We start from the raw sequence: 26,942 nt of genomic DNA on the forward strand, positions 1-26,942 counted from the left end.
ACCTGTATATATGACATATATCCTATCACACCGATCTCCCAATAACTTACTTAGAAGTGAGGGATCCCCAACACAATAAGAGTAGGAAGCATACGGAGGGGTCCCCCTATGAGATTAAATTTCCCACACCACATTATATACATACGAAATCTTGTTATTCCCTATTATAATGATGAATAGTACTGCATATCATATTGGCAATATAGCTATGATCCGCCAGTTGATTATAGATCAAATATGTGAAACTTGGAAATGAGGTGTATACATCTACCTACATGCTCTGATTGATCTCTATATATTCTTGGAGGATGAATTGGGGTGAATATTCCAAGATGAGTTGAGTGCAGAACTGGTTTACATGAATGGTAGGGTCTATAGACTGAGTACTGGACATTGAGATGCATGTATGAGGATATTTGGATGTCTAGTAGGACCCCATACTATAATCCATCATGGTTCTGGCATGTATTACAGAAGGTAGCTGAAGAGAGGCTAGGTACCCATAGAGCAAAAGAGAGTGTCTTCGCTATTACAACTGGTCAGAAATTAATTTCAAGTATGATGCAAGACTTGGATATAAGATGGTATAGACCTTCAAATGAACCTGTTCAGCACTTGAATCAGCCTCATAGCTATTCTGGATCTCTCACAGTACCATTATCAGTGTTATCTATCCCAATAATGATGAGTTCATCATAGCATGACCTTTGCAAGTCTGGGAAATCTGAGTCTATTCACTAGTAGGAGTATGGTCCACCCTCTAGAAACTGGTGCCTGTACCCCTCTAGCATATCTCTATCCTGGGTTATATAGCACCTAAGGTCTCTATTAATTGACTGGCCCCAGCATTTGCCCCATGGTGGAAAATGAGTAAGGGTGTGCTAGGCTATCCTATGATATCATATCAACTTAGATCATGAGATTCCATGCATGTAGTCTTAGGATATCATCAAAATACTGCTCAATTTAGTATTCAGGCATGCTTGGCAGTAAATAGATCAGGGCAATGGTAACAAAGAATATAACTGATGTCGCTCAAGGATAGTAGGATAGTATACCTTTCAAATGAACTCTATTTCAACTGTATCCACCAAGGCTAGCTGGAGATCTGTGCCCATCTTTCAGAGGTGATGGAGATCAAATTCTACTGATGAGTGAATGTATTGTATTATCAGTGCCATAGTCACTGGGAGTGAGGAGGGTATACACCAGGGGGTTTTGTTAGAGTAGCTAAACTTACAAGTCTGTCACCTTACATTGTTAAAGTACTAGATATTCTCTTTTTTATTACCGAATGATCAATATAGTAATCATATCATATGATGATGATCAAAATACTTCATAATCAATACTTGCCTTTGATACCCTTCCTGCTAGCACTTGATTCATGTATTTAGGTCGAGCAGCTATTGACATAGGAGCCCATCAGTTAAAATAGGTCAGTGCTAACACATTTATTGAGCCACCACTATAGGTTACTTAATGAAAGGTGTTTATATAGTTACAATACACAACTTTGATTTTGTGACAAAGTGTGACACTCTCTTATGATTCCACTGTTAGACTGTGAAAATTTCCTTTTTGGGAACTGTGTCATCCTTGTAACCTAACAGTATATATGGAGCTGATCTGGGCTGCACAGGTGTCTGAATTTCACTTACTATTAGGACCTGGTATACAATTTCCTTTTTGAGTAGTCCATGATTACACAGAACTGACTCCTATACTTGGGTATATAATCACTATTGAACATTATTCATACTATGAGTGAGGTGATAATAGCCAGTCATGCGGACTTGGTGCAAAAAATAGTGGAAACCTAAGAACTGTTCAGATTTATTCAGTTCCCTTTCCAAGGTTTATTCAGTTCTATGGCAATGCTGAGAGCAGCATGGCTTATCTGCGACACCCCGCTAGGGTGGACTAGATAGTACACAGTGGGTATTGGGCTACACAGGTGTCTAACACTTGTTTTTTGTCTAAGTCCATTATAGTATGAATAATGATGAATAATTTGAGGGTTATAAGACTCGGACTTGACAACTAACACTGGTGGGATGTGACATCACAAAGGGTTTTCTTAGAAATTGTAATATCAGTGTATCATGCTATGAATAATGATAAATAATTGAACCCCTAGTGACTTGGGTTCAGTTCAGCGCCTGAGTCACTGAGTCACACTGTTATACTGAGTCACTGAGTCACACTGTTACATAGTGTTACATAGTACATAGTGTGACAAATTTCCAAAAAAGGAAATTTCACTACTTGATAGGAGAATCATCAGAGAATGTCACTTGATTTACCAAGGAGTAGTTTTTGTATAAACTTCTTGTATGGAAAACAAATGGTAATGGTTTCCACAAAGGGAAAGTTAATTACAAAACAACAAGTATTTGAATGAATTGTGCTGGCCAGAATTATACTATGGTTGATTAAAATTGCATATATTCAGAATATTATGAGTATATTATACCTTGCTTGATCACTTGAATATAATTATATTTAAATAATTATATTTAAATATATTATGTTATGTTATAAATATACTCAGCATATTATAGTCATAGAATATTCAAATATAGTAAGGTGGATCCTCACAGCTATTTTCCCATTCTATATACTTACTAATAGGGATTGGCATGAATAGGTGCAATCCATGTAGAGACACAGATTTTATCTATACAGATATAGATACAGATAGAACTTTTCATATCCATAATACCATAGATATGTCAGGGGAACCTCCCTTTTGGCCCCTTGGAGACGATTCCGATTCCGGTCCGATTCCAGTTCCAACTCCGGTCCGGCCCTCTATCTCGCCCGCACAATCACCGATCCGTCAACGCCCTCCCAACGGTCGTCCTGGGACCTTGCCTGCGATGCCGCCCAGGCCTTCTGTGCCCAACAGCGGCAGCATAGTCAGCTCCCTAGCAGGCGGACCCTTAGAGTTTCTTCTCTTTGGATCCTCCCCTGCTAGGTTAACTTCATTTGTATTTGCTACCAATGTTCACGCTTTGGATCCTCTCCTGCTAGACCTTGATCTCAGGCCTCCAGGGTTGCCCTTACACAATAAGTGAACACTTGAAGGTGTGAGGGTGGATAATATACTCCAGCAGGCTAAAACAGATGTTCTTACATACTGAAGTATTTTACTCAATCCGAATGCCTGACATTGCATACAAAAATTGTAATAAATTGTTATTTTGGGAAGGGATCTTTGAAAATTTGCTGTGACATATGAAAAATATTGTATAAATTGACAGGTGTGACATGTGACATGCAAATTGAGTAAAATACTCCAGTATTGGCTTGATGGTATATAGCTATACAAACATTTTTGTAGTACCTTGATAGAATTTTAATATGAATATCTTCTCCAATCCATAGGTATATCTGTATCTGTATCCATGGACATGAGTACACAGCCACCATGGATATGGATATGGATATGGATACAAATACAGATATGAATCCAGATAGAGTCTGTTATATCCCGTGCATCTTTAGACGCTCCGAGGTTATCCTTGGAACGCAACAGGGTTTTTACGTGATGAAGGCATCTGAGCATTTCCCTTCAAACAGTTATTCTGCACAAGGACTCCCTCAGACAAGCTTGGACTCTCCAACTATCAATACAGATCTTTTCCCATTTGGCCTTTTGCTTGTTTACTTATATCCTTTAGGTGTTTAGTTTGTTTCCTTTGCCTTATGTATGTCTTCTTGTTCTCCTTACTTACTATGCTGTTGTACTTATTCCGCAGGGGAGATTATGCAGATCTCATCAGATCTCCCTGCAAGGTCATAGTATGCTTTATGTTTACCACTTAGTATAAATACTTGTACTCTATGCTCCTGTACTTCAGTTTTGTTATTAACATTTCTTGCCTCGCTCTCTGCTCTTATCTGACTTCTCCCCGGTTCTAAGCCTTCATCACCTTTGGCTCCTCCAAACGTATCCCCAGGATTCACGTATTTGTTCAGACTTCTATTCAGCCTGAAAAACATAGTGTTGTAATAGCCACTTGGTTGTTCCTTTGGACTCTCTGCTACTTGCCTTTGGTCCTTGCATGGCACTTAACAGAGTCCCACATACCTAAGGTATACTATTTTATTCAGTTCATCAGTCATGTGTCACACCCTGCTGATCTGACGAAAAAAAAATTATTATGATCATGTATTTTATGCTTTTAAATTTTCTCTGAATATGATTACACTATACTACCAATATATTATTAGCACTGGACCATATAAGATGGGCAAAACTTAAGTTGATATTATAGTCTATAACTTAAATTTTAGTCAATGGTTATAGAAACACTTGTCAAGTCTTGACAAGCAACAGCAAGGTTGATAATTCAAGAATCCATTTTATTAGGTATAACAAGGACTATACTATTACAAATCAGCATGCCCCGGTGCTACCACCGGCGTTGGCGCGGGCGTCGGCTCCGGCGCCCGGCCCTTCACGTAGTCAAACCCGCTGCCCATCTCGCTGCGGCGGCGGACGGGGCCGACGGTGGGGCTCGGGATGTTCTTGCAGTTGGACGACTTGGCGGCGGGGTGCGCGGCAGGTGTGGGGTTTACGCCCTGGTACCATGTCGATGTGCCGTAGACGCCCATCGGCTCGTCGTTGTCCGCATCGCAGTTCTCGAACGTGCCCGAGTTGTAGTTGGCCGGCATATTCTGCGCGTGATATAAGTTGGAGATAGCAATAATAAGGAGAGGAATACCCAGTAGCAGCCCATGATGTCGTAGATGTGCTGGCAGTTGCGCGCCGCGTTCGGGCCAGTGCATGCCCGGAAGCAGAACTCCGTGTCCGAGATGAACGACGTCCACTCGTGGTACTGGAGGGCATTGCCAAACGAATTGCCGTACACCAAGCCGCCAATCGGGTTGCCGTTGCCGTCCGCGCCGTGCGGGTCGAGCTCCCCACCAGAGTCACCGCGGGGAATGTTTATTTTGGTAAAGTCGCCGACACCAGTAACCTACTTTTCGTCAGCAAGACTAACGGGATGATGACCACACAGAAATCGCACCTGGACATAATCTGGCGTTTTGACAAAGTGGACACCCTTGAGGGTACCGTTCGGCATCGTGCGAGTGCCACGGCCAGACTTGGTGCACCATGCGACCTCCTCGCGCTCGGTGTCGCCAATAAGGCCGACCTGAGGTGGCGCCCACAGACAAAAGTCCTCGGCCGAGCTATGCACAGTCATCAGTATTCTATTCGCAAAAAAAAACACTTCTAGCTGGAGAGAACGCACTTGATCCACGCGGTCTGGCATTTAGAACTCTGGCTCGAGCCCGTCCCGCAGTTGTTCGTGCCCGTCTGGCCGTTCTCAGAGGTGTTGGGCGGGAGGTTCGCCATGTAGCCGACGTTCCAGACCTGGTTGGGGTTGGAGCCTGGCATTGTGGTGAGCGTCATGCGTGACGCAACAAATGGAATCATACCAGAGCAGTCCCAGATTTGTGGCTGGAGGAATGAATACGGTGACGAGAACAGAAGAGATATATACGCACCCTGTTTCCGTCGGCCTGGCTGCCGTCGGTCAAGCTGCAAGAAAGACGACCATCAGATCAGATTGGAGAGAGACAGAGGCAAAAAGAACACGCACTCGATGCACTTGCCGTGGTTGGTCCACGCAAGATGGACGTCACCAGTGTAGTAGAATTGCTGGTTGGCGTTGCCAGACCCGCACGTCCAGATCTGGAGCTTATTGCCGTTGTTGTTGGCGCCATTGGTGATGTCGAGGCACTTGTTGCCGAACAGCTTGACGGAACCGCCATTGAAGGTCCACTGCTGTGAGTCCGCGCCAGTGCAAGGCGCAATGCTTACGGCGGCGCCGTCAGAGTTGCTCGCAGCGGTAAGGCATTTTCCTGTTGCTTGGGTCAGAGAATATGAAGACTATTTGGGGAAGACCACGCACCGGCGTTGAGCCCTGGCTGGATGAGCAGCTTGCCGATGTACCTGCCCCCACAATCAGCAAAGGCTAGTAAAAAAGGACAGCCACGCACGGAGGGGTCTGTGCCGAGACCAGGGTGAAAAGGAGGGACAGCGCCGAGACGAGGCGGGTGTAGGAGCGCATAGCGAAACGAATGTGGGGATATTAATGGGACAGCCAAGCAATGGGGGACCAAGGAAAGCTGGGGGGCGCGTCACAGCGCGGCATGGCCTTATAGTGCGTGACATGTGCCCCTGGATCCGGGTCGTTTCCAATTTTGCACACACACATCTTTGCAGATCTGTGCTTCCCGAATGCGGCACGCCGCGGCCAGACATCCATGTCGGCCAATGGTAGCCCCACCCCACGCAGTGGTGAAGCACCGAGGTCTGCATTGTCTGGCTGAGGGGCGTCACTGTGGTCGTGGACGGAGAGGGTGCACCAAAAAAAGTGGCAAAAGCGCCGATCCGATCCGCACTCTTTCCCCTCTCGTAACACGTAACACGCCACACGTCAAATTATTTACGTAGCGATAGGCGTATACAGTGCGATGCCTATCACTGGACTTTTTTCGCAGAACGGCGCCAGACGACCGTCGGGACGCCGCCACAGGCGCCTCACCGGGTGGGTGCGGACTGTTCATGCGCACATGTACATCAGTTTCGCGCTTCCAGTCCAGTGTCCACTGCCAGTGGTCATCTCCCGTGATCCTGATCGATGGAGGTGGCGTTGTGGCGAGACCATCGGCATCTTCGACGACCGCAAATGAACAAACGGAGCGGCGGGAGAACAAACCGTCGGGACGACCATCTCACCAATAAGCCACCGTGACCTTATGTACTATGCTATGACTCATACCAAACTCATACGATGAGTGATAGTACTTGCTGCCAGTGTGGACTCAGAGGTTGGGGGGGGGAGAGCGCACCAGGATTCATTCACTAACTAAGCGGATTTCATTATTATTCATGGCAATTGATCAATTGAGAGCAAGAAAAAATTTCGAGCATTAAGGGGGAGATCGCGTCCACGTGATAGGCTCTTCGGCTCCGTCCGGACCGGTCCTTCGAGGCATTGCTGACGCGTCAGTGACTTTTGTTGAGAACCTAAGATAACTGACGCGTGGGCGATCCAACCGCGTCAGCGACCAATTGCTGGCCCGTCAGCAAGAACGACGCCTCCTCGTTCTGGCGGCTGCAGGCTTCGTGTGTCGCACCAAACACCCCGGCATCCAGCGCTGTCCCTTCTTGACCACTACCACTGCCGCTCGCCTGACTAGCTGCAGCTGCAGCTGCAGCTGCAGCCTGCGCCTGGCGACGTCTGGCCGCTTTTCTCTCTATGCGCCGCAGCAACCGTCTGTCCATGTATGACAGCTCCGAGTCACCGGCAGGCTGTTCTACTCAGCGTCAGCAAGCCATCGCGAGCCAGCTACGGATTTGCGCACCTTTTTTGGCCCTCTTCCTTGGCCGGCTTTCGCTTTCGAGCGGCAAGTACGCCAGCGCAAGGGGCATGGGCACGAATACCATCCGTGTCTGAATGGGAGGTAGCTGCCCCCGCGTCCTTCGCGGCCCGTGGAACTCGCCATTGAAGTGCCGGTTGCGGAATGGGACCCAGATGCCAGCGGTCTCGTGAGCGGGCAAGGAAAATAGTCTGTCATGCATCAAATGTGACAGTTGCCGAGAGCCGCCGCGTGACCGCCGGTCACAGCGCGTGACTATGGTGACGATGTTGATACGTGTTCTCTTTTCCTCAATCCGCTTCTTTGGGTAGGGAATCCGACCAGAGCCCGAGATCACTCGAGAAACCACACCTTCAGGGTCCTTCCCAGAGCATAAGCATTGTAATCTGCGCCAATCAAATCGTCGTATTTTACTGATTCTGAATCCAAGGCGCCAACAGCATTCCTTCATGCTAAAGCCGTATTTGGATCACGAAATGCAAGAGTCCAGCAGTGGCATCTCTACGCTCCCGACCGAGATCCTCATCACCATCCTGGACGACTGTCCCGACATCGCGCCAGATGGCCCCGATTTCCAATCCGCAAACTTTCTCTGCTACGTCCGGCTCTCGCACGTCTGCCAGCGGTGGCGAGACATCCTCCTCGACAGACCGCAATACTGGTCACATATTGTTCTCTCAAAGCCGCGCTGGGCAGAGGAGATGCTGGTCCGCTCGGAGACGGCCCCGCTGACCGTGGGTCTTAACTTTGGGGCGGCTTCCGAGTCTCCAGAGACCGCGGCGGTACGTACGCTGCTCTTCGAGCAATTTCATCGAGTAAAAGAGATTCACATCAAACTCGGGCTGTACAACGATGGCCCGGCGCCCATATTCGCGCATCCTGCACCGATGCTGGAGCGGCTGCACATCCGCATGGAGCCCAACTACATCTATGGTCTTCGTGAGGATTCGTTTTCGGGCGAGGCGCCAAGGCTGCGCCATCTTTCCCTCCACCACTGTTTGCTCCCAAAAGAGTGCCGGTCATTGTGGCGGGGCCTTACTTCGCTGGAGCTGACGGGCATCGCTCATGAAATATATGCGCCGATTCTTGAGCTCCTTGTCTTCCTCAGAGACAACACGCCGCATCTCCGCGCGCTCTTGCTGAACAAGATACTAGTGCCACTGGAGCCTGAGAGCGGATACGCGCCGGCGACCATACGCAATCCGATTCGCCTCGAAAGGCTCAAGGAGCTGACGCTCCGCCCGAACAATTGGTCGTGCACCGCCTTTCTACGATGTGTTGCACTCCCCAAGATGCGCCAGCTCGTCGTAGAAATATGCCCTGGCGACCCCGACGAGCGCGGAATCTGGGAGGCGCTTGATCGTGTAGGCGGTGCCGACAAGATCTGCAGCCTTGAGCTGCGCGACAGTATTCTCCCTGGCGAGGGCAACTACGGTGATGACCAAATCGTATTCGAAATCAGACTGGGCCGTGCCACAGACTGGGAACCCGAAACCAGTACCCCCGAGTTCCGAGTCACTGCTCGCTTTGTGCCGACCACAGTCGACCGCAGGCGCGAGCATTGGCGCGAGAAGCTAATTATCGCCATGTTATCACACCGGCACTCCCGATCTTCCGAGCACACCCAGCTGACTACGCTAATCGTCGCTTGCGACGACCTCGACTGGCCAGTTACCGGCCTACTTCTGCAGCAGTCAATCTGCAACATGGCTTTCTACCGCTCTCCATCGATGTTCTTGGTTGCGTTGGCAGCCGTTTCCGCGGATTCCCGGCCGGACTTGGATAAGCGGCCCCTGTTGGGCCTTAAGCGACTCGCCTTCGTCGGGATCGTGTTGCGCACCAACCAGATACAAAACGCCTTCTTTGCATGGCTCTCTCAGAGGAAACTTCTCGGTCTCCCGCTCGAAGAGCTTCATTTCGATTACTGCGCGTCCGAGAACGGCGCTCCATGCCCCCCTGTCGAGGCTCGGCCTGCGTTAACAAAGCTCGTTCAAGTTGGCAGGTCAGTGATTTTGGAGTATCAGTGCCAATAGGTTCATGGCATCCTCTGAATGCCATATCTGTTTTCATTCAAGTATTTACCATTTAGTAAACCAATTTTAAACCAAAGGAGAATGAAAATAAATACATTTGTACTCTGAAATGGCTGGAGAATTTACGTCCCGTCCACTTTATCGCCATTACAGTGACAAGTAACAGACGCAAAATTCATCGCACTACTAGCACTTATTGGTGAGCTATCATTCATGCTCCATTCATAATGTCATCAGTATATACGCATCCTTCAGTACATGCGTACAGAACAAACAAAAAAGAAATCCAATAAGTAACGCAACAGAAAAAGTAAGTCGAAGGAGATAGTATATATGCGGATAAATATTGCTTGTCAATGGATCGTGAGTTCGTCAGTATGTTCATCATGAGTATGTTATGTATGTGGCTGGTCGATATGTATATGTAGCAAGAGAGAGAGAAAGATTATGCAAAAGGAAAACAAACATCATAACGAGGAGAATAAAAAAAGTAAAAACAAAAACGATAACACAAGATCAAGCAGCGGTCTGCCCTTGATACTTCTTGATTAGATCGCGCAGCCGCGCCTGGCCAAACGCCAGATCACCAGGCTTTGGACTCGTCGGAGGCGCCGCCCCAGGGGGCACTGCAGCAGCCCTCGATGCAGCCAGACTCGCCTGAACACGCCCCTTGAACCCAGCAACAACCTCGCTCGCAGATTCGACAATCGTCGGGGGAGGTTTAACCGCAGCAGATGTGGGCCGCGATGGCCTTGGCGTAGGTCTAGCCAGTGAGGCGGTCGATGAGAGTGTTGGCGTTGCATGGGAAGAGGAAACAAGCGCGGGGACACTTGCAGACTTGATGACAGGCCTCGAAGTCAAAGGCTTCTCCTTGTCCACTTTGGCAGGACCACTCGTAGCGGGAGCCGCAACCGGAGCTTTCGCCTTCGCAGCTGCAGCCAACGGAGATGTCGGAGATTTCGCAGCAACAGCAGGTTTGTTGCGTAAAAGGTCTGCTGCAGCCGAAGCAACTGGTTTCTTGGGTGCAGCTGGTGGAGGAGATTTGTCCTTCTCTGCAAGAGCTCCAGACGCCCAAAGCGACGTAATCGCAGTAACTTTCCCGCCCCTTCCGCCCCGAGCTGAGCGAATATCGTATTTAACCTCGGGGTCCAATGGGGGAGGGAACAACGGCAATCGCGGTGATTTCATGTTCGGCAATGCAGCATCGTTTGGCCTTGAAGACGGAGGAGACACCTTCCGATCCGTATGAACGGATTGTGGTATATGTGTTGGCGAAACAACTCGTGGTAAAGCCGCCGGCCCTTTCGCGGGTTTGACGGTATTGTGAGCCCAAAGATCTGCGATCCGTTTCGCCTCGTCTGCAGGGCTGGCCCCAATCACCCGTTGGAACGGATCCCGCTTGAATGTCTTAACGGGCACAAACCCAGAAGACCGCGGGTTCGGGGAAGCCTCGCTATCTTTGGTAGGCGATGTCGGAGGTGTCACTTTCTTCACGACCCGCTCGTCGTCAGAAAGCACCCGTTCAGCACGAGCAACAGGCTCAGCATCATCCAACAACTCTGGACTGGGCGGTACAGCATCGACATCTGGCGGAGCATCCATGTCAATACCACCCAGCCAAGCTGCGACCCTTCCTTTCGCAGCCTTCCGGACCGCACCCTCCTTGGGTTTCTCCTTCTTGCGGCCGCTCTTCCTCTCACCAGCCTCTCCCTTCTCCGTCCTCCCAGACGAGCTCTTCTTCGCCCCCTGTGTCCGCTCGTCAGAGTCACGGTCCCTCTCCTCCTCCTCCCTCTCGCGCTCCCGTTCTAGCTCTCGCTCGCGCTCCCCAGCAAGCGTCAAACTCGAAATAACCGAATCATCCGCATTACTGCTGCTATCCCGTTTCATCGGTATATCAACAGGCGCACTCCCACCTGCAAGAACCGTCCTTGCATCCGGTCGTGCAGGCGCCGGCACCTTCCTCGTCCCGACATCCGCCAACAGCCGCCTTTCCAGCGCATCTAAGCCGCTTTCCGAAGTCGGTAACGGCACCGCCAAGCCCAAATTCGATGGTCGCTTGCTGACAGCCATGATTGTGGGCGTCTTTGGGGTAAAGGATTCTGCCCCCAACTTCGGCGTTGCAAGCCCCGGAGATTCCGGAACTGGCGGAGAAGACGGGCCCACATTGAAATACGTGTCGATGCGAGTCCGCTGAGCGGGTACTGAAGAGACTTTTCCAGACGGAACGGGTGGCCCCGGCAACGTTTTGTTAACGTTGACGTCATCTACCTCTTGTAGCTCAGCCTTCTTCTTCTTCTCCCGTTTGGTGCCCTTGCTCTTCGAGGACTCTTTGCTCTTGCTCCTCCGCTTGCTGCTCTTCTTGTCCTCCACAACAGCAAGTGTGGCACCCGCCAGAGGCTCCAAACTCGACTTGGGCAAGTCTCCCGACAAATTGGTCGTCTTCTTCGCAACCTCGTCCGCCATCCGCTCCAGCTCCTCAACCCGCTCACTCTTCGGAGACGAGGGGATTGCAAAACTTGTCTTGGGACTGAGGACCGGTCTCGGGGAATGTAAAGGCGGGGAAACTGTGAGACCACCCGCATCCATCGTAACAGGTAGTCCACGAATAGTTTGCGGAATCGGGGCAGAATTTGCACCTGCAGCAGGATACCGATGTGATACCGGTGACACAGACCGATTCCTCGTTGACTGGTGCAGATGCTGCGAGATGCGTGAAGCACGAGTACCCTTTCCTTCTTCGCCTTGTGCCGGATCGTCTGATGGCGGGCCAAGGCCAGGAACAGCCAATGTATCTGACCGAATTCCTTCCGCACTGAGTGGTCGGGCAAGATTGAGAGGAATAGGCTGATAAACGGGTTGGGTTGGAGGAGGAGGGAAATAATATTGCGGTTGTCCTGGGGCAGGAGAATAATATTGGTTATATGGCTGGGGCGTATGCGATACTGGTGGAAGCCAGACTTGCGCTTGTTGTGGGTCCATATACGCAGTGGGGATAGGCATTGGTGAAGCTATTGGATGGCCAGAATAGCCATATGGCGGGGCAGCTCGGGGGTCAGGGTAGTAGGGGTATGGTTGTGGTTGTGGCGGAAGCTCGGGAAGTTCAGGGAGAGCGAGAGGATGCACTACTTGAACCGGGAGATCAAGTTCTATATCTTTGCTGTGGACGATGTCAGTTCCAGAATGAGAAGTAATACTCGAAAAAAAGTTACCTGCCAAAGCCCATGGTCATCTTGATGCTTATAACGCATTGTACTTCGAATATGGAATGAGTCGGTTTGACTGCAGCGTTGTCGCCATGCAGCAAGCCTCCTCTGACACCACGAGCATGCTTGGGAACGTCGAAAACAAGACTAGCGACGCCTTCCGCGCCAGGAGGTATAATGTATTCTTGTCCACGGAAAGGTACCGTGACGAGGGTATCAGAGATTTGAAGGGGGGCCTTGTCGGTGGAGGGGACATTAGAAAGCACCAACGAGCGTGTGAGCGCTACGACAAGACCGGTATTCTGAATCGAAGGGAGCTTGTCAGTGAAAAGTCTAAGAGGGGGGTAGATCCGCACCTTCTTCGTCGAGTGGTTCTTTACTTGAAGCTCGACACAACCGCTCTCCCCTGCGACAACAACGCCACCGACAACTTTGCCCTGTGCCCAGATCTTGCCGTTCTCAGCAACGACGACGCCTTCTGCTTGCGGCTTTTCAGGGCCTTCTTGCAGACATTCGACGACGGGGGCATCGAGCTTGTCGACCACAAGCCGCTTCTCGCCTCGCCAGGCAACGCCAACGCTGGCGCGCAGCTCGTATCTCACACGCGCAAGGTCGCCGCCAAAGTTGATTGACGATGGAGACGACTCTGGAAGGGGAAATTTGAATATGAAGGTGGAAGTCCCGCGGCGGGCCTGGTGATATTGGGGCGGCAGCGGGGCCTCGCCGGGGATGGGATGCGCTTGGACGGCATTTGAGGGCGGGAGGCCGGGCCCCTGGAAGAGGCGTCTGCTGTGGATGAAGGTCGATTTGGCGGAGTGGTCTCGCGACGTAAGCTCTACCGCCCCGAGTCAATATCGACAAAACAGAGGGCAGGGGAAGAGAAAACGGACCTTGGATGGCATACAGCTCGACCATCATGACGCCAATCCCGAGACCCTTGTCGGCCTTGCACTCCATCTCCATCTTCCCGGTGATGTTCCCGCCAGCGACAAAGACGGGCTTGCCGAGCGTGAGCGACACCTTCACCTTCGCATGGTGGGTTGTCGCATTCATCGGCTCGGGGCGGGCGGCCATATTAGACGCTGTGTGTAATTTGAGACAAGAGGGCGGGGGATTCGGCGGCGATAGCGGGCACAATGGCACGATGAGGACGTTCGGATGACGGGGAGCGACGCGATGGTGGCGGGGAGATTCATGAGCTCATCGTGACGGTGGAGAAGAAGGAATTAGTGGCACGGGAGTGGGCCCGAAAAGGAAAGTCACGCCGTGACGTGTCTACAGAAGGTCGATCCTGCGGGACAAACCCCACGCGATAAGCCCTCTAACACCTCAGCGCGTTGGGCCCGATCATGGCTTTCAGCCTATCGAATGGCGCGTCGATGACAAACATTCTGGCACTGCCTATCATCGTGCTTGTCATAAACCATCGCGAAGGAGATTGAGATGCGACTGGATCATCTTCCCAATGAGCTCCTCGACCACATTTGCGCGTCTCTCAACAAAGCAGAGCTACGAGCCGCCATACAAGTGTCGCGCCGCCTGAGGAACGTCGCCCTCGAGCACTACCTCCATCTTTGCGGCATTTCCCTGGCAAACGTGAAGAAAACCGGCACGCTCGACCTGGACAACTCCCTCAATGCCCTTGTTACGCTGGCACCGATATGCCAGAAAGTCGTTCTGAGGGAGTCTCGACAACTTCCCTACGAGGCGGCCTTGCGAATCGTCGCAACTCTACCTTCAATAATCCCTCATGTCGTTGTCTACCGTCATGCGGCATCGTCGCCCAAAGTCCTTCTTACCTCCATACTGGAAGGCCTCACGCCGTATATCTATAAGAGGCGCGTATTGGTTGTACAGGAAGGAGCGATGGAGTTTTGGAAGCCCCCGGACCAAAGAAGGACCTTGAAAATGTGAGTTGTTATTGGAATTTTACAACCATATCGAGCTTATTATTATCTCAGTCCTGGACTGAAACAAGAATGGAAACTGTTACGACAGCAGAAGCCACGACCCCTCCCTCCTGAAAACATTGTGCTCAGGCTTGAAGACGTTTTATTCATCCATGCGATACCAGGGCCAGAAAAACTGACACTCGTGTCCACACTCTCCCTCTCTTCATACAACAACAGCCTCTCCCTCTCCCCAACGCCAACCATCCCCCCTAATACCTACTCCCTTGTCGCCAAACACCTTAATCTTGAGAACCGGCTGCACCACCTAACGCTAGATGCAGGGCTACACCTCCCGCTAGCCGACGCCATAATCCTCATCCAGCGACACGAACGTCTACAAACACTTGTCCTTTGCGACAATTCCCTTGACCTCCAGCTGGCCGATGCCGTTAGAATTACCGAAAAACCATCACAGAAACGCGCTCCGCTGTACAAGCTCAGCTCACCGGCGGTCTACCTCCCCTTCATCCTCCCGCTCTTCCCCATCGTGTCCTCCGTCTCGCTCTCTTTTTCGGACCACGCTGCGTATGAAGTAGCGCTGGAATCACTCGCAGATCATTCTAGCGACGAGGTTGAGCTGTCCCTCAGCCTCTCTCTCCCGTGGCCAGTTCTCTCACAATCCAACACACTTTCCTGGCTCAGAGTAAGACCAGCCCTGGAGCCATGCCACGAATCCCGCATCATGGGCCTCTCTGAGCTCCGCCTCTCGCTCTCTGACACCAGTCGGCGATTCGCGGAACAGGACATCCAAGCATTGCTTCCCTGGTTAGCCCGGTTCGAGCACGCGCCGGTGGTGGTATTCGACGGCCAAGGGATTTCCCTGGGAGCGCAGCGGAGGCTGCAAGCGGCGATATGCGCTGTTTGTCGGTCCGTGTGGGAGGCGGCGGATGTGCGATTCGAGGGATGTCAATGACGTTGCATCAATCCTGCAATAAGTGGGTTTGCACGGCCCAGATGGCAGCCACGCGTGCAGTTGGAACTACAGCAGTTCCGCGATTAGAGTCACGTTAAAATAGTACATCGAGGAAATGTAGTAGGCTGAAAACTCCCGCGCAGGGCTCCGAGCATGCTTTTCATTATGGCTCAGCACCCGTGGGCGAAGATGTGGCGAAGATCCCCTGGCGGACCGCGCATGGCCCCGGCGTCACGAGCCGAGAAATTGTCGCATCAAAGAACCCCGTCGACATCCTTCTTTCATTCACCCAGCCATCCACAATCTGCCTTCTCTTAGTTCCAGCAGGGACGCATGCATTAAAAGTAGCTTTCCACGCGATGTGACGAGCCCTTCCTGCTCTAGACCAGCGCGCCAACGCCAACGCCAGCTCCCCTGCCCCCTATCCCATGTCCCCTAGACTGTAGACGCCTTCTTACGCCCCCCCACTTCATAAACGCGGATGGAGGGCCTCTGGGCCCGGCTCCGCAGAGGCAGGGCGAAGAGCCTGTCTGCGACGACAACGACCACACCAACGACTTTGCCTATCACGACTCCGGGCTCGCAAACACAATTACAACAACAACAGAGGGAGGCGGTAATGGTGGAGCGGCGGATACATCCCGATCTCGATGCGTTGGTCGCAGATTGGGAGCCGCCACCGCGACAGGCGCCCAACAGCGTTGATGACGATGATGATGCCGAATCGGGTGGCAGATTTGACGCGTTTTCACCGCCCCCACCGCTCCGGCCTAGCGCACGGAGACACACAGTGGATGGCGCGGTTCCCGTGATTACTTCGACCTCTCCAACGCTGGAGAATCTAGATGTGGCGAGTCCGACGCGGGCACAGAGGATCATGACGCGGTTAAAAGGGTCTGCCACGACGTCTACGACTCCGGTTACAGCTACAACGACAGAAACTGGGGAGGTCGCGAGTACAAGCGCCAACACAGGGCTGCTGGGGTGGTCCACGTTCGGGCGGGGCAGCCGGAGTAAAAGCACCCGCCCGCATTTGAGCGAATTTGGGGAGCAGCGCTCGCGGGACGAGTCGCCAGTGCCGAGCCAGGCATCGACCTCGTATGGCTACGCCACCCCGTCGACGATGTCCCAGCAGCAAGACCGCGAGGACTTTTCGCAGAGCGGGCACGGGCACAGCCACCCGAGCGAGCGTGCAGCCCCGTCCCCGGGCTCGGGATTCACATTTGGCTCACGGGCAGCCCCCTCCAAAGCCCCCTCGTCAACTCCCCCGCCAATGCCGGCCCTTGACCACCCGATATTCGGGGTCCGAAGCGGAACGGGGTCACCGGTTTCTGCATCGCCGTCTTCGTGGTGGAACAATAATAATGGGAGGGAGCGGTTCAGGCGGGGCTCGGCATCGCTACCGTCGATGCACACGGGCAGGAAGATGAAGCGGTTTAGGACAGATCAGGCGATGGCGAAAGCGCAGGACATATTCGCTGCCTTTACACGGCCGAATTCGCGGCGCGCAAGCGAAAGTGGGGGGAGCGGGAGCGGGAGTGGTCACGGCGGGGTTGCATTGGATAGTAGTACAAGGACGGAGGACACTGCGAGGATAGTCGCCTCCAGGCACGACGAAGACGCCGCCATCAAATTTTCTGATGCACGAGCCAAGCGCGTGGTACGTATATCGTTATCGTCACGCCCCCCATTCTCACTGTCGTCCCATCCCTTGTTTTCACCTCCCACTCCCACTCACTTACCGCCTTCCCCCCCTCCTAGGCCGGGTCGTCCGATACCCAGACCGCTGTATGGCCTGGTGCGTCTTTTGTGTTGTCGGCCCTGAATCAGGGTGCGAGGGGCGTCGCTAACAAAAAGCCTGTGCTTCCGTTTCAGACGTGCCCCCAGCTACAATCCACATTCCTGAATCCTCAGACTCGACCACCGACACCCTCCCACTAATGCCTGCGGGCGCTATCCAGACGAAGAACAACGGCTCCCCTGACACGATCCGCTCGACCCGGTCTGTCAATTTTGAAGACGGCGGGAGTGCTGCCAAGGGCAAGCGCCGGGCTGCGGATGTCGTAGAGGGCACGCCGTCCAGAACCAGCGACCGTCCTTGTCCGTTTTTCGAATGATCTCATTCTTTTTCTCTGACCACTATTATTATAGCGAATACTTCTCCCCCTTCTGCCCATCGCCCTAAACCCGCCCGTTCCCAGTCCCAATCGCGCTCCCCCTCCCAGCCACCATCACGCCAGCCCTCCCAGCCCCCCTCCCAGCCACACTCGCGAAACAACACTATATCTAGCCGCTCCGGCAACTCCCCGGGACATCAGCTCGCCCGCTCCCCCTCACGCATATCGCAAGCACCCTCCCTACCCATCTCTGCGCTCGTCACGCCCCATGCGCCCTCCGTCGTCTCCGCCGGCGCCGGCTCGTACTACCAGATGCGCGACCCCCGCAAGCCGCCCCGCGTCCAGCCGACCGGTTGGGCATTTACTAGTTTCTCGACAGGCGAGCTGCGTGACCAGAAACATGCGCTGATGTTCTTCTTCGGCTTCGTGCTCTTTCCGCTGTGGTGGATCGCGGGCGTGTTGATTGGGGTGCCAAAAACCAGACGCCTCGAGGCAGGCGATGCCGAGAAGGGCACGAAGCGCCAGCAGGTCGTGCTAGACGACCCGCAGGTCGAGTTCGGTGGGTTTTTTCTTTCTTACTTGGCGCTGTGATTGATTGGTTTCTTTAGATGCACGGACCTGGCGGAAGCGGTGCCGCATCATGGCGGGCGTGTCGCTGTTCACATACGTCCCGTTTATCGTCCTCCTCGTGGTCTTTCTCAAGCGGAAGTAGTCCCCCCCCTTTTAGACATTGCTCTACCACATTTACATCTACATCTACATCCACACACCTACATCCACATTCACACCCTACACCCAGACTACATCGGCGCCGACCTACACCCACTGTCTATCTCTCCCCTGCCCGTTCTTTTCTCTCACACACTACCATTACCACTATGGCATCGTCATACAGTAGCTTGCACTCAGTATGTACACTTGTACTACCAAAAATAAAATTGTAAGTACCGGCCCCGTTCCTCTTGTGTAGACGCAACCCATGACAATTGTCATCATGCTGTTAGAGCGACTGGATAGTATGCGCTCGTGTAACACTCAGTGTTGTAGATAAGGGTCTTAATAAGGGTCAGTCTCCAAGATAAGGGCTTATTATGGAATTTGCCCTTATTAAGGGTCCTGATAATAAGGGTCTTATTAAGGGAATTTCCTTTTTGGGACACCAAGGTTTGAAGCTCATTTAAAGGTTGTGATCATTGCCTGAGCCCTCCATTGCACCATCATCAAGTTCCTTACCACTGTATTCTGCCAGCAACAGCTCCATTAGCCAACCCTCCTCTGTAAATGTGGCCCAGCACCCATGCTGACAGGCGGCTGTGCAGCCGTGACCTGTTACTTGATGCAATCAATAAGCATATTAAGGGCCTTATCTTGGGCTAGCCACAAGATAAGGGTATATCATTACCTTGAAAATAAGGGTTATTTTCAATAACCCTTATCATCTTATCTACAACACTGCCGGGGACAGTTCCGCCCACTCATTGAGAGTTGCGAGATGGGCCTGATATCGTGACTTGTTATGGGTCTCATCAAAGGCAGCCTTGGTGTCGAAGCTACCAGTAGAGTAGCGGTCAATGCAGTACTTAATCTGCATATCATTAGTCATATACCGATAGCTGAGAAACACGTACCATGGTGAGTACGAGGGCCAGAGTAGGAATCGGGATGGGGTTGAAATCAGCCGAGTGCGTGATACCGCGACCCCTCTTGTTGGGGAACCAGATCTTGCGAAGGGCAATCTTGATGAGAGGGTGTTGGAGATATCCCTCCAGTGTCGTGGTATTCTGTTGTCCATGTCAGTTTAGCAGAGGATAATGTTGGATAATACACCATCTTGTGAGCAAATGCGTCGTCCTTAAGTAGTTGTTTGCATGTAGCGCGAACAGTCCCTGGGTCTGTGTCGAAGTCGAATGTTGCATTGACAAGGGGGCGATGATGTTGATGACCGTACTACGGCCGTGCGTTCCGTAGGTTTTAATCTGGAGGCTGTTAGTATGATGTTACAAAAAAGAATGGGCATACCACCGCCGAGATTCGCTCGGTTAATTCGATAGCCCTGCCCTTGTTCCCCTCAGCCCAGATATCGAGCACCCATTGCGCCTGCATCTCGGCCCCCGGATATGAGTTGACAGTCCAAATCCCCAACTCGTATCGCTTGCGCGACCACTTTATACGCAACGCCACTTCGGGCATATAGTCCTTGGCCCGGGTTCGAGAGCCTGTCGGCGCTTTCCCGTTGGCGAAATCTGCTTTACGAATCGCGGGAGGGGGAGTAAGGTCGGGGCCAGGGCTAGTGACCGGAGAAGAAGTCGTTCCAGGACGTTTTGAAGCGGTCGAAGGGTGTGGCGATGGAGAGCGGGGTCAGCGGCGAGAAGTGGGGGTGACCAGCTCGTCCTGCCCCACAATTGCAAGGCCGTTGGTGTTGTTGTCGAAGTCTGGTATGTCGACATCCCCAAGGCCATCGTCGAAGTCAAGGTCTGCTTGGTTTCGTCCACCAGCGACATCTGGATGCAGGATGGTAAAGCATTTAAAGCTGCCTATAGAGGACATACCTGTTTCGCGTTCTGAGTTCACTGGTTGCTCATCCCGGTTTTGCAATGGTTCTAGCGCATGTGAGGCTGGTGAACTACAAATAGCTGCTGACTTACAATGGGTAGGCATTGGTACAGTGATTGGGGTCTCTCCATTCTTGGAGCGCCACAACTTGGGTTTTGGTGTGGGCTTGGTGGCGACGACTTGAGAAGAGAACTGGAGAGGAGGCAGGTATATAAGGGACAGAAGGGGAATAGCGGCATACACGCACCGCAGAGGCGAATTGAGAGATTGGGACATCGTCCTCCAACTCAGCAGGGGTATCGGCTTCATCTTCGTGCTGTCGGATAGTGGCTAAGAGTGTAAGTGAACACGACAAGAAGGAATGCAACGACATACCTTCAAGCAGCGCTGTCTTTTTTACGCTCTTTCTCGAGCGCCCGGTTGACTTTGGCCAGCTGTGCGTCGAGTTTTTCTTTATGGTTATCGTCTATGACATGTCAGCAATGTACAATTGCCAGGCAGGGCCCACTCACCATTCTCCTTCTGTTTGGTGGATTTGCCACGAGACCGCTTGGGAGGTAAAGTCGCGAGGTCGAGTACATTGCCTTTCTTGTTCTTGGCCTTGTGAGCAAGAGGAGACGGCTCGTCTGAGGAGGTAGAGTCGTCATCGTCGCTTGCCACAATACGCTGCGACTTCCCCATGGCAGAGAAGAGAAGAGCTTGCTGGTGTGACTTGTAGCGCCGGTGTGGGCGCCGGACCCGGGACAAGCACTCACCATATCCGCTATCCATGCCTGACACCGTCGAGAATTGCTGCCGCATCTGCCTTCAAGAGGTAAAGACATCACGTGGGCTGGCATCCCACTACTCACAACGGCCTCGATGCCGTGAACGCCTTGGCCTTGTGCTGGCGGCGGTGCTGCTTGCCAAGAAGAGATTGTGCCGCTGCCAGAAGACGCACAACCTGTGCCAGCGTACGAGCCGATGGTGCTTGATGGTCAGGAGGACCCAGTTGTCCCCACTCCAGTGCCTTCGCAGTCTCCCCGCGGTGGCCGGGCTGCATCTGTCGAGGAAGTCGAGGATGAAGATGACAGGTCGGATGAGGATGACACCGATGTACCAGGCTCCAAGCAATGGACTGAGGACTACCCCGAGCTCGCTGGCTGTGTGCTGGATGATGGAGTCAAGGGGAAGACGGTGTTTGAGGCCTTCCGAGAGCAACAGATTGAGCTCGGGCTTGCCTCCGTGGGCACCGTTCGACAACCAGGCTGACTGGGAGCTTGCGCGGTGGCTCGTTGAGTCAGGCGTGAGTCGTGGCAAGATCGAAGAGTTCTTCAAGCTTGACAAGGTGCGTACGGCAGTGTCATAATCGTGAATTTTCACTCAAATCTGACTGTCAGATTAAATACGGCGTGAAACCATCTTCACACAACGCATATTCATTCTTCCAAAAGATCGACTCTCTTCCAGCAGGTCCAGAGTGGAAATGCCAGATAATCACCATTACGGGCGATAAAGTCGGTGCAGATGGAAAGTTGGAGCAGGAAACAGTTGAGTTTCGGCGGCGCGATGCCATCGAGTGTATCGAAGAGCTCATGGGCAATCCAGCGCTCAAGAAGCATATGCACTACGTGCCGGAACGCATTTACCGCGACCGCGAATGCAAAAACTGCGAATACAGCGAGATGTACACCGGAGATTTGTGGTGGACGCTTCGGGTCTGGATTTGACAACTCATTTCTCTGCCACTCTTGAACTCTTTCACAGGGAAATATTCCCCTTGGACACTCTGTCTGTCCCATAATCATTGCCTCTGATGAAACCCAGCTTTCGACATTCAGTGGCGACAAAAAAAGCGTGGCCAGTATATATTTCTATTGGCAATCTTTTGATGGATGTTCGCGGGAACCCTTCTAATTGGATATATCCCCGTTTCCAAGTTTTCGTGCTTCACAAAGGCCAAGCGTTCAAGCGCGCGATACCAACTCTTTCACGACTGTATGCATACACTACTCCAAACACTCGAGAAGGCTGGCGAGGAGGGTATTAAGATGCTCTGTGCCGACAAGTACTTCCGGCAACAGCACCCAATTCTTGCCGCATATCTTGCTGATCATCCAGAGTGTTGCCTGGTCAGTTGCTGCGACGAGAATCAATATACTGGGTGTGAAGTCCATCCGAATAAACGCGGTGACCCGATTTCTTCTCCCCTTCGGGATCCCCAGCAAACCCTCCGTATACTGCGTCAGCACGCTAGCAGGCTACAACCACCCGAGTTCGAAGGACTTGGCCTTCGCCATATTGACCCTTTCTGGAAAAAGCTGCCGCATTGCAATATCTATCAGTGCTTCCAACCAGATCTTCTCCACCAGCTGCACAAGGGTGTCTTCAAAGACCATACCGTATCCTGGGCAACTGCTTCACTGGGTGGGTCAAACGCGGCCAATGACCGAGCGATCGACAAGTGTTTCCAAATCATGGTCAATCACCCTAGCCTTCGCCATTTCCGCCAGGGCATTTCCCTTGTATCCCAATGGACGGGAAACGAGTATAAGAATATGGAGAAGGTGTTTCTAGGTGTATTGAGCGGTGTTGCTGGAACGCAGGTCCTGCTTTGCGGTGCGAGGAATCCTTGATTTTATCTATTGTGCTCATTTTCGCACTCATACGACCCGCTCTCTTATGAAACTGGAGGCGGCATGGCATCTCTTTCATGCCAATAAGGCCGTCTTTCTGAAGATGGGCATCCGGGAGCATTTCAACATTCCGAAGGTTCACCAGATGTGGCACTATGTCGAATTAATTCGGCTTGGGGGCACCACAGGCCAATTTAACACCGAAATTTCGGAGTGCTTGCATATAGATTGTGCAAAGCTGGGTTATCGGGCATCAAATTGTAAAACTACATGTGTAAGGGCAACCCCGGAGGCCTGAGATCAAGGTCCTAGCAGGGGAGGATCCAAAGCGTGAACATTGGTAAGCGAATACAAATGAAGCTGACCTAGCAGGGGAGGATCCAAAGAGAAGAAACTCTAAGGGTCCGCCTGCTAGGTAGCTGACTATATACTGCTTGTCCGTAGCTGCCGCTGTCGGGCACAGAAGGCTTGGGCGGCGTCGCAGGCGAGGTCCCAGGGCGACCGTCGGGAGGGCGTTGACGGATCGGTGATTGTGCGGGCGAGATGGAGGGCCGGACCGGAGACGGAACCGGAGTCGGACCGGAATCGGAGGCGTCTCCGAGGGGCCAAAAGGGAGGTTCCCCTGACATCACCCCCCCCCTTTGAATGCGGCGTCCCGACGCATAGACCGGAACGGAATCGAATCGAAGGTCGCGGAGGCGATGTGTCGTGGCTTGCCAGGGTACTTACGATAGAACTCTGCAATTTTCTCCGGGGCGAAGACACGGTCGAAGCGGACCCATTGGTCGTGCGATGCGTCGTAGCCTTTCCATCTGACGAAGTAGTTCAGCCGCTTATACCTCACCCTTGCGTCCAGGATTTCCTCTACTTCCCACTCCGGGACTCCGTCCTCGAGGTCCGGAGGGGGCTGGTCGTAGCCGGGGCGTCCGTCGAAGGGGTCGTCCTGAGCGAGCTCGAGCTTGACGACGGGGAAGACCGGGTGGAGCTTCGAGTAGCGCGGAGGGAGGTCGAGCTTGTAGGCACCTTTGCTGATCTCCGCGACTATCTTGAACGGTCCGAGGCGGCGATGGGAGAACTTTTCCGAGGGGCGAGTCGTCCTGATGTCAGAGGCATCTAGCCAAACACGGTCGCCAACCTTAAACTCCGGAGACGGAGTCCGTCTCCGGTCGTAGTAGCGCTTGTACTCCTCTTTGGCCTTAGTGAGCGCGGCCTTGGCTTCAGCAACACCAGTGGCGATCCGGTCGCGGAACTCGTTCACTGACTCCATGGCGGAACGGACTCCGGGTTGAAGCCCATGCGCGGGAGCCGTCCCGTGTCCGTCATGAAGGGGACCTGCTGCGTGGAGGAGTGAACGTGGTTGTTGTAGGCGAACTCCGCGGCCGGAATCAGCTCATCCCAGTCGTCCTGCTGGTAGTTGGTGAAGATCCCCGAAGTACTGCTCCAGCTCCTGGTTGACGCGCTCTGTCTGACCGTCTGTCTGCGGGTGGTACGCGGTGGACGTGGCGGGCTTGATGCCGATTAGACGCCAAAGTTCTCGGGTGAAGTCCGCGATGAACTGCGAGCCGCGGTCGGAGACGTACTTCTCCGGAGTCCCATGGTGCCGCCAGACATTCCGGTAGTAGAGGCGGGCTGCCCCTACTGCATCGACCGTCGTATGACACTCTGAGAAGTGGGCGCGCTTTCCGAGGGTGTCAACGACGACCATGATCGCGTCGTACCCATGGGCTTCGGGAAGCTCTACGATGAAGTCGACGGAGACGGTATGCCAGCGTTCCGGAGGCGTTTCCGTGGGGTGCAGTTCTCCGTGGGGCAGTCTCCGGAGTGCCTTGGTGCGACAGCACAAGTCACAGGTCGCAACATACCGGCCGATATGGCGAGACATCTGAGGCCACCAGTAGTTCCGGGAGACCAACTCCAGGGTCTTGAAAGCGACCTGCGTGTCCGGCGACTCGGGTGTCATGGCAGAGCTCGATGATGCGTCTCCGGAGGTCCTTGTCTTTTGGTACGACGATCTTTCCTCGGAAATGGAGAAGACCGCCGGAGACGGCCCACTCGTCAGAACGTGAGGAGCGGGGGCCTCGAGCTTGACCTTGAACCTTAAGAAGTTGCCGGGCCGCTAGTGCGACGGGCTCCTCCAGGTCAGGCTCACCGGAGAGGGCATCACGGATGTCACGGAGGAGTTCAGAGCCGGGACCGAAACGGGAAACGCCCTCGAGTGCGCGGACGTGGAAGAGTTCAGGCCGCAGAAGGACGACGTCGGAGTTGTCGGAATCGACTCCGTGGTCGGGTCTCCGGGAGAGGGCGTCAGGCCGACCCATATCGCGGCCAGGCTTGTGGTGCAGCGTGAAGTCGAACCGGGAGAGGTACAGAGACCACCGGGCCTGTCTCCGGTTGAGGTGTTGCGTCTTCCTGAAGTACTCCAAATTCTTATGGTCAGTCCAAATCTCGACAGGGTGCGCGGCGCCCTCGAGGAAGTGTCTATACTCCTCGAGTGCGCGGATGATCGTGAGCATCTCCTTGTCGTGGATTTCGTAGTTGCGCTGGACATCATTTAAGCTTTTGGAATAGAATGCTACAGGGTGCCACTTCCCGTCCGGGGCGGATTGTGAAAGAACCGCCCCCGTCGCATAATCAGAGCTGTCCGCCTCGAGTCGGAAAGGCCGTGTGTCGTCCGGAATCGCCAGGACCGGTTCCGAGGTGACCGCGTCCTTGATCGCTTGGAACGCGGAGGCCTCCGCGTCGCCCCAAGTCCATTGCTGGTCCTTCTTGGTGAGCACGAAAAGAGGGCGCGCAAGGGTCGAGAAGTCCCGAATGAACCTGCGGTAGAAGTTAGCGAACCCGAGGAACTGCTGAATGTCCTTCTTGTTTTCCGGAGTCGGCCAAGCGGAGACGCCTGCGACCTTGACGGGGTCCATTTCGACGTGGTTGTGGGAGATGATGACTCCGAGGTACTCGATTGACGATTTTTCAAAGTCGCACTTCTCCGCTCGGAGGTACAACTTGTGCTCTCGGAGTCGCCGCAAGACCTCCTGAACAATCTGCCGGTGTTTCCGGAGGTCGGAATGGGCGATCAAGATGTCGTCAAGGTAGATCATGACGTCTCCGGAGAGGATGAGGTCCTGAAAAATGTCATTCATCATCGTTTGGAACGTCGGGAGAGTTTGTCAGGCCGAAATACATCACCAAGGGCTCGAACAGGCCTCGGTTAGTCCGGAAAGCCGCTTTCCACTCGTCACCTTCCTTGATCCGGACGTTGTTGAAGCCCCAACGGACGTCGAGTTTGGTGAAGTAACGAGCGCCTTTGAGCCGGTTGATGAGGTCGTTGATCAGCGGAAGGGGGTACCGGTTTTTGACAGTCATCGCGTTGAGAGCACGGTAGTCCTGGACGAAGCGGAGTCCGCCGTCCTTCTTCTTGACGAAGAAGACCGGAGACGCCATCGGAGACTTGGAGGGGCGAATCCGGCCCGTCGAAAGCCCTTCCTCGATGAACGCGTCGAGCTCGCGTTGCCCGAGGGGCGAGATGGGGTACACCTTGCAGTTGGTGGGCTTAGCGTCGGGGACGAGTTCAATGGCGTGGTCCCAGGCTCTCCGCTCCGGTAGCGTGTCGAAGGACTCCTTGTTGAAGACGTCCTGGAACTCCTTAGCCCAGTCCGGGATCTCGGAGGGCGGAGGGGCGGAGTTCCTGGCGAAGGCCCGGCCAGGCGTTGCGAGACAGTACTGCCAGCGCGTATCTCCTCCGAGGGGCGGAACGAGGTGTAGAAGATGCGGTCACCATCTTCAAGCTGACCATCGTCATCGTCGTCGTCGGAGTCCGGCGTCAGATCAGGCAGGCCGGAGTCGTCACCGGAGACGGAATCGTCTCCGTCATCAGACCCAGAAAGGTCCATGGCGCAGACCGAGGGGAACGGGCCGGAGCGGAGACGCTTCTGAGCGACCGGAGTCGCCGCAACTTCGGTCCGTTCGACCCGCTCTTCCTCACGGCAGGTCGAGCAATTGGGGGCACCGTGTCATCTTGACCTCCTTGGTTTCCCAATTGATCTCTGGGTTATGTTTCCGCAACCAGGAATACCCCAGGATGAGGTCTTGCTTGCCAAGATGGGTGACGGCCAGCTGAACTCGTTCGGCATGGCCCTTGTAGCGCAGGACCAAGTC

General features: G+C 53.3%; 5 protein-coding genes across 5 annotated transcripts; 3 read left to right on the forward strand and 2 right to left on the reverse strand.

Moving 5' to 3' along the window:
• Nucleotides 1–4,398: 4,398 nt before the first annotated feature.
• Nucleotides 4,399–6,089, reverse strand: MIND_00200300 (Ricin B-type lectin domain-containing protein; the record flags this gene model as incomplete). Its single annotated transcript, XM_037358905.1, has 9 exons — nt 4,399–4,686; nt 4,734–4,988; nt 5,040–5,205; nt 5,268–5,406; nt 5,455–5,476; nt 5,524–5,557; nt 5,619–5,880; nt 5,931–5,971; nt 6,019–6,089. The coding sequence occupies 9 exons, from the start codon at nt 6,087–6,089 to the stop codon at nt 4,399–4,401; spliced, it is 1,278 nt and encodes a 425-aa protein (XP_037224000.1).
• Nucleotides 6,090–7,853: 1,764 nt separating this feature from the next.
• On the forward strand, nt 7,854–9,437 carry MIND_00200400 (uncharacterized protein; the record flags this gene model as incomplete). Its single annotated transcript, XM_037358906.1, has 1 exon — nt 7,854–9,437. The coding sequence occupies one exon, from the start codon at nt 7,854–7,856 to the stop codon at nt 9,435–9,437; it is 1,584 nt and encodes a 527-aa protein (XP_037224001.1).
• Nucleotides 9,438–9,953: 516 nt separating this feature from the next.
• MIND_00200500 (Arrestin-N domain-containing protein) lies at nt 9,954–13,714 on the reverse strand (the record flags this gene model as incomplete). Its single annotated transcript, XM_037358907.1, has 3 exons — nt 9,954–12,594; nt 12,647–13,475; nt 13,531–13,714. 3 exons carry the CDS (start codon nt 13,712–13,714, stop codon nt 9,954–9,956), a joined length of 3,654 nt encoding a protein of 1,217 aa, XP_037224002.1.
• A 2,272-nt stretch (nt 13,715–15,986) lies between these two features.
• On the forward strand, nt 15,987–18,334 carry MIND_00200600 (uncharacterized protein; the record flags this gene model as incomplete). The annotated part of the gene is made up of 5 exons (XM_037358908.1): nt 15,987–17,165; nt 17,267–17,303; nt 17,381–17,605; nt 17,657–18,181; nt 18,231–18,334. The coding sequence occupies 5 exons, from the start codon at nt 15,987–15,989 to the stop codon at nt 18,332–18,334; spliced, it is 2,070 nt and encodes a 689-aa protein (XP_037224003.1).
• A 3,820-nt stretch (nt 18,335–22,154) lies between these two features.
• On the forward strand, nt 22,155–22,790 carry MIND_00200800 (uncharacterized protein; the record flags this gene model as incomplete). Its single annotated transcript, XM_037358909.1, has 1 exon — nt 22,155–22,790. One exon carries the CDS (start codon nt 22,155–22,157, stop codon nt 22,788–22,790), a length of 636 nt encoding a protein of 211 aa, XP_037224004.1.
• Nucleotides 22,791–26,942: the final 4,152 nt, after the last annotated feature.

This window comes from Mycena indigotica, assembly GCF_014461135.1.
Source record: "Mycena indigotica strain 171206Taipei chromosome Unknown Mind.scaff0002, whole genome shotgun sequence".
NCBI classification, from domain to species: Eukaryota; Fungi; Basidiomycota; class Agaricomycetes; order Agaricales; family Mycenaceae; genus Mycena; species Mycena indigotica.